The 7,500-nt window shown below is 44.7% G+C and overlaps 2 protein-coding genes across 3 annotated transcripts in view; both read right to left on the bottom strand.

Annotated features, from left to right (window-relative positions):
- The window catches only part of LOC115561270 (unconventional myosin-VIIa), a 51,643-nt gene extending 51,621 nt beyond the window's left edge, over positions 1-22 (bottom strand). The window contains exon 1 of the mRNA XM_030381187.1: positions 1-22. This exon is cut by the window's left edge and continues 12 nt beyond it. The gene's annotated coding sequence lies outside the window, so the exon portion shown is untranslated.
- Positions 23-1,577: 1,555 nt separating this feature from the next.
- The window catches only part of LOC115561208 (calpain-5), a 25,017-nt gene continuing 19,094 nt past the window's right edge, over positions 1,578-7,500 (bottom strand). For both annotated transcript variants that reach the window (XM_030381037.1, XM_030381038.1), the window contains exons 7-13: positions 7,114-7,191; positions 6,350-6,545; positions 5,753-5,875; positions 5,275-5,471; positions 4,594-4,715; positions 4,284-4,420; positions 1,578-3,592 (exon numbers count right to left, since the gene is read on the bottom strand). In XM_030381037.1, coding sequence (XP_030236897.1) covers positions 3,413-3,592; positions 4,284-4,420; positions 4,594-4,715; positions 5,275-5,471; positions 5,753-5,875; positions 6,350-6,545; positions 7,114-7,191 — 1,033 coding nt within the window. In that variant the 3' untranslated portion in view covers positions 1,578-3,412. The remainder of the gene's footprint in view (positions 3,593-4,283; positions 4,421-4,593; positions 4,716-5,274; positions 5,472-5,752; positions 5,876-6,349; positions 6,546-7,113; positions 7,192-7,500) is intronic.

The following is a 7,500-nucleotide window of genomic DNA, read 5'->3' as shown; positions in this document are numbered from 1 at the left end:
CTCCTCTCCTCCTCCTCTCACGCCTCCTGTGATCCCTCGCTCCAGAGGATCCACCTCCCCCTCCGAGGAGCCCAGGAGAACGGACGGATGAAGTGGAGGAGGAGGAGGAGGAAGAGAAAGGGAAGGAGCAGCCTGGAGGTGCTATCGGCACCACCAGTTGAAGTCCAGATGGTAGAGGTGAAACGATGGAGACTTCTTCACTCTCTGTTAAGAGATACTTCCTATTGAATCTCTCTCTCTCTCTCTGTAGTTTTCTGAATAATGTTGAGTATACTCTCTCGCTCTCTCTGTAGGTTTCTGAATAATGTTGAGTATACTCTCTCGCTCTCTCTGTAGGTTTCTGAATAAAGTTCAGATGCTCTGTCTCTCTCTCTGTTTCTCCCTCTCTCCTTACCTTTGCATGGAGGGCTAAGAAGTGAATGAGTTCCTTCCACTGTCTCTCTCCCCCTCCCCTCTCTCTCCCGTGTGTAGAGGCATTAACCGTGTCAGCGCACGCAGCACCCATTCACTGCTACTGATCCCTAATGGGAGAGAGAGGGAGAGAGAGAGAGAGAGAGAGAGAGAGAGAGAGAGAGAGAGAGAGAGAGAGAGAGAGAGAAAGAGAGAGAGAGAGAGAGAGAGAGAGAGAGAGAGAGAGAGAGAGAGAGAGAGAGAGAGAGAGAGAGAGAGAGAGAGAGAGAGAGAGAGAGAGAGAGAGAGAAAGAGACAAAGAGTGTGGGGCCGATGAGGTCGTTGTACAGATGTAATCAGATGTAATTGTGCACACGAAAATGAAGGCACACACACGCACACAAACAGTGTTTTTGTGGTAAATGTCATGCCGGCCTTTGTTAGTGTTTCAGATCAACCATCCTGTCCTGTAGTCCACTGACTCTCTCTCACTCTCTCGCTCTCTATCTCACACGACACACATACATTGTTTCTCTTTAATCTTTTATGTTTAACTTGATTGGATGCTCCTTACTGTCCTATAAAGTGTATACGTGAGTTATTGATGCTGACTCTGAATGACCTTTACGACAATAACAACAACATTGTCCTCCAAGTTTCATTTTGTGTACTTCTTGACTTCCTGGTTCTGAACTAAGGACAGGAAATGGCCTTTAACTGGATAGGTTAAACTATTAAAAATAGTGAACTTATTATGGTCGCTTAAGATGTGTTATACACATACACAGACGCGCAGACACACACAATCGTTACTATTGTGTGAGGGTCAACTTTAGAACATTAATTAATCAATGCATATTTTTGAATGCATACTTTTGAGATTTACTTTGTTCAAATTTTTATGTTTTATATTTTAAAGGTATGTTTGCCCTTGTTCGCAAACATTTTTGCATCCCACAATTTAGAGACACAGTTGAGAACACACAAATTTTGTACAGTTTTAAAACTGTACACCAAAACTGTATCTTCATTCGCTGCAGCGAATGAAGATACACATACAAGATACACATAAACATGTTTATGTGTGTATGTGTGTATGTGTGTATGTGTGTGTGTGTGTGTGTGTGTGTGTGTGTGTGAGTGATCATAATATTAGATCATGCGGCCCATATTTAACACGCGTCAAGTGACATTATTACATCATTCACTTTAATGGTCAGAGAGTAAAACATGACAACAGAAATCGCTTCACTTTTAAAGACTTTTATAAGATGTTGTTTGGTTGGTCTATGTCTCAATGAACAACCTATAACACAGTTTGTCGTAAACATTATCAAAGCAAGGCAAACTAGTAAACGATGACGGTACATACAATAAGACTCTCATTTATATTTTGTAAACGTATGCATTCTAAATATCTATCTACAGAATAAGAAACTTGAATTATTGTTATTATTATATAGTGGTACAATACATGTTACACTGTAAAGTGATACTAATGACATTTAATATACAGTTTGGTCCGATACTTGAGCTCTAGTGGATAAATATTTGGTGTATGACCCCTTAAGTCTCCTATGTTTTTTTGAGCAGTACAATAAAAGGCTTCATACGGGGTTATTACATGTCAAAAGTGGCCCAGTGAAAGGACAGTTAATATTTTTGAAACTTTAGAATTAAAAGGCTGTATAAGGCTGTTCCAGGGTTCAATTACACTCCTGCGTCTCTACTGCCATCTAGTGGCCAGCCGCGGCAACTGAGTCAATGCAAGATTTGGCTAGTAGCAAGGCACTAACGAGACCAGCATTAGTGGTTAAGTTCTGTGTCTCTGGGTTATGCAGGCACTCTTGGTACTGTTGACCTCTGTGGACAAAAGGTAAGTTGTGGTAAGTTGTGGCAATTAATGAGTTTCTATATTGTTTCCTTGGTGATGAGTGAGTTTATATATTGTTTCTTTGTCGATTGATGAGTTTCTATACTGTTTCATTGGCGATTGATAAGTTTCTATATTGTTTCCTTGGTGATTAATGAGGTTCTACTATACGGTTTCCTTGGCGATAAATGAGTTTCTACACTGTTTCCTTGGCGATTGATGAGTTTGTATATTGTTTCTTTGGTGGATAACGAGGTTCGGTACCGTTGCCCGTGGCAATTAATAAGCTTCCTCATTGTTTCCCTTAATGATTAAAAAGGTGCTGTATCGTTGCCTTTAGGGGTTAAAAAGGTGCTGAATTGTTGCCGCGGCGATTCATAAGGCAATCCTTGAGATCAGAAACTACTAGAAAAAACTATTTTGGCACAATGCAGCACAAAGCAACCCACTTGAAGCATTTGGAAGCTCTGTGTTCGCCTTTGAGTCTTAAGACATTCACGTTAACGGTGTAAACAACGCAATGTTCAGCTTCCGTTAAGGCTCCGGTGGAGATGCTCGGTGTGGGTTTTAATAGATGGAGGAAGTTTACTTCAATGAAATAATGTAGTAAGGCGGCATTGTAATGTGTCTCTTCTTTTGTAGGACCAGTCTCTGTTCCTTCCAATCAGAAAGCAGGGAGAGGCCTCTGTGCGTTCAGAATGGAAGACGCTGACTGGTCTTTTAGGGCGACAAAATAAAAAAGCGATGGCAGAAGAAAGGTCATCTTCTGGCCGTTGGGCACATGTCTCCCGCATGTGTTTTCTGGCTGTTGTATCTAGTAAACGTTTTAGTAGGCATGTGTCTTCCGTTGAAAATTCTAACTATTTCAAAAGTTTGGTTTTTGAAATAGTTTGATTTTGAATGTAAAGCAGACATCACATTACAGATGTGATGAGAGGAAATGTATCTTTAAATATACAAATAATATATATGTTCTATTCATTATATAGAGAGTATATTTACCCAATATGTTTCAATTAACAACATTTTAACCCTAACCCTATTTCTTTGGATCAACAATATTTTTAAGAAGTAAACATTCGCCATATTTATTCATGGTAAAATTATTTGACTGCGTTCTTCATCGTTCCTTCCTCCTCACTTCCTGCCTCAGATGCCGGTGAGCATACTGCTGGTCACCAAGGAGACGGTGAGGGTCCCTGGGAGGTCGTTGTCACGGTTATTGCCCTTGTCCCTCAGGTGGACGGTGTGCTGCATGAGCTCACTGGGTTCAGCCGTCAGGGTCACCTGACCCAGGAAGGAGTCCTTAATCACGTTATGGTTGTAGACCTAGAGGGGATAGAAGAGAGATCGGTCAGTACATTATGGTTGTAGATCTAGAGGGGATAGAAGAGAGATCTGTCAGTACATTATGGTGGTAGATCTAGAGGGGATAGAAGAGGGATCTGTCAGTACATTATGGTTGTAGATCTAGAGGGGATAGAAGAGCAATCTGTCAGTGCATTATGGTTGTAGATCTAGAGGGGATAGAAGAGAGATCTGCCAATACTTTATGGTTGTAGACCTAGAGGGGATAGAAGAGGGATCGGTCAGTACATTATGGTTGTAGATCTGGAGGGGATAGAAGAGGGATCGGTCAGTACATTATGGTTGTAGATCTAGAGGGGATAGAAGAGAGACCTTTTAATACATTATGGTTGTAGATCTAGAGGGGATAGAAGAGCAATCTGTCAATACATTATGGTTGTAGATCTAGAGGGGATAGAAGAGCAATCTGTCAGTACATTATGGTTGTAGATCTAGAGGGGATAGAAGAGAGACCTTTTAATACATTATGGTTGTAGATCGAGAGGGGATAGAAGAGAGATCTGTCAATGCATCATGGTTGTAGATCTAGAGGAGTCAGAGAGAGCCTTCAGCACAAGGTAGACCTAGAGGGGATAGAAGAGTAGGCTCGCCGTATGCTATGGTTATAGATCCACAAGGGGTAGAAGCTCCATCCATGAGGGCGCTGTGGTACCTCTATGCTGATGGCCTGGCGCTCCTTCTTGCGGTAGAAGAGAGCCTTGGTGTCGAACACGGGGCTCCGCGTGTCCTTGTGGACCGGGGAGCGAACCTTCTTCCCCTCACAGCGGATGATCACATAGGGGTCTGAGACTGGACACACGTACACAAACACACACACACACTCAATACAACAATACGTGCATTTTAAAAGGCACATGCAAACAGATATCGTGTCCCCAAACATGAGTTTATATTCTGTGTGTTCACTTAAGCGCGTGTCACTGTTGGCGTATGTGTGTGCGTTGCCGCACGTATGTTACTACCTCCGTCAGAGTCTTGGCCTGCCAGCCCGTCCGCCTGGTGCACGTGGACCATGGTGACCAGGGTGGGGTACCCACACATCCCCGACCAGCAGGTCTGGGCGGGCTGGTCCACTGTCAGCTCCCTGGGAGGGGGGGGGGAAAGAGAGAGAGAGAGAGAGAGAGAGAGAGCGTGTGTGTGAGAGTGTCGCGGATGGAACATGTTAGAAATATACCTCAGCGTGAACAGAGTCAGAGGTATCTGTGAGTAGAGCTGAGGATTACACTTGATGAAACCAACGTTTTCATTCTGGAGGTTTATTCCAGATGGGGGCCATAACAAACAAAACGCTATCTGTTCTTTTACTACGTTTTCGCCGGTGTTTTCAAAAGGCAGTCATCTGTTCTCTCACACGTGTGCCGACACACATTAAACAAAATTTAACCGGCCGCAGATATCCAGACCATGTCACAATCACACAGCGACCTTTAGCACACGTTTCTACCGGCTACACAACAGAGACGCGAGGCGGACGCTCTCAAATGCATTTGCTCGGGAGAGCAGATTTGAAAAGGTCAGACATGTTTGAGTGCCTGGACCGTGGGCCCAGGCGGAGGAAAGAGAGACGCAGAGTGTTGGCTTTTATCCACGTCCGTGTGGACCACGCCGTGGAGAGGAGGGAACGTTCCCCCCAGGATTCTTACTTGCAGTCGGCGGGAACGTCGCTGAAGAGCCTGAGCAGGAACTCCCCCTCCAGGGCGGGGTCGAAGGTGGTGGGGAGGACGACGTAGCGACCCTCCTTCAGGTCCACGCGCTTGAACACGCTGCGGGAGTTGATGTAGGTGCTGCCCGCCACCTTCTGCTGGGACGTGTGCATCCGGTACAACCTGTTCAGCTCCACCTGCACACAGGGAGAAACACACACACACACACATGGAGATACACACACACACACACACACACACAGACACACACGGAGACACACACAAGCACAAACATACAGACACAAGAACAAAAAATGATTGAAAATATGTATAAATATCTCTTGTTATTTGTCAGTATATTATCTTCACAACAAACATATTTATCAATCACAACAAACAATTCAGACATAACTCTTAACTACACACACTACACTACATATTCCTGGGCCTCAGACACACACACACGCAGTGTACGGACCCTCTGAATGTCGAAGCCCACGGCCAGGTTCTCTCCTCGACCCTCCCTCAGTGTCGCTCTGCGGTCCCTCTGCTGCAGACACACCAGCACCTCGTCCTCTGGCTTCTTCACGTCAAACACGTACTGAACACACAGAGAGACAAACTCATTAACACATACTCATATACACACAGACACACACACACACACCAGCACCTCGTCCTCTGGCTTCCTCACATCAAACACGTACTAAACACACACACAGAGAGACAAACCAACACACACACACACACACACCAGCATCTCGTCCTCTGGCTTCTTCACATCAAACACATACTTAACACACACACAGAGAGACAAACCAATTACAAACACACAAAAGTGCATTCAACAATGAAAAATATACCCCAAAAAGAAGTGAAGTGAAGAATCATTACAAGTAAAAAAAAAGCACCAAATAAGTAAAGCAACTGCTTTTAGGTGCTACAACATATAAACAAGAGATGCTCTTCTACTTTTACATTGGTTACCCTGCACCATCCACACTCACACACACACACACACACACACACACACACACACACACACACACACACACACACACACACACACACACACCTGCGGGTTCTGCATGTAGCTGAGCTTGTTGTTGAGGCAGCCGCCGGCGCGGTTGGACAGCGGGTCGTCGTGGCGACTCCAGGACCCGCTCAGCACCGCCTCCTCCCAGGTCTTGTGGAAGCTCAGGTAGGAGGTGTTGATCAGACGGCACAGGATCAGGTCCGTGAAGTTAGCCAGGAAGTCATCAAACATCATCCTGGAGGAGACACGCGCGCACACACGCACACACACACACACACACACACACACACACACACACACACACACACACACACACACACACACACACACACACACACACACACACAAACATTCAGACAGAGACAAACACACACGCACGCACGCACAAACATTCAGACAAACACGCACAAACACAAAAAAAACAAATAATGATATATTAATGTTAAAAATATGTACATATTTGTCAGTATAGGAATATTATCTTGACAACAAACATAATTATCAATACATCCTATAATTAAAACTACATATTCCCGGACCACCCACACTGGACTGACAGGATGTCGAAGAGAGAGAGAGAGATAAACCGCTACAAGATAGCAATTAGCGCAGATGAGATGGAGAGAAAGGGTCAGACAGATAGGATTGATTCAAGAAAAAACAGAGAGAGGGGTTAGGGAGAGAGTTGGAGAGACATAGAGCCGAATCCTGATTAGAGACTACAAAGTTCATCCATTAATTTCATCCAGCTGTCATATCCAGGTCTACCACTAGATGGCAGCGGCACACCACACGCCACTCACCAGAACTCCCCGTCGTCCTGCACGGTGACGCCCATGCTCTCCCGCTCGCTCTTGCTGACCTTCTGCCACTCCTCCGAGCTGCGGGCACAGAAAGAAAACAACAACACACGTCAGCACAGGTGTATCCACACAGGAGCCTTCGAAACACGCCCTTACAGACTGGAACAGTGGCAAAGAGAAACGCCATCTAACTAAACAGGAAGGGAAAAATATAATGGGCGATAGAAAGGGGAACACAAAGAGCTCTCAAGACATTTGAGGTAATTTGGTGACGTTTGATCACCGCTTGTTTGAAGTATGTTGACATACCCATGAAGTAATACTAAAAGAATAACATATTCCAAGATCGAACAGGGTTATAGGGTGTGAGAAGCAAAGCCAAGTACC

The sequence above is a fragment of the Gadus morhua genome, chromosome 16, assembly GCF_902167405.1.
Source record: "Gadus morhua chromosome 16, gadMor3.0, whole genome shotgun sequence".
Lineage (NCBI taxonomy): Eukaryota > Metazoa > Chordata > Actinopteri > Gadiformes > Gadidae > Gadus > Gadus morhua.
This window is presented reverse-complemented; position numbering and strand designations above follow the sequence as displayed.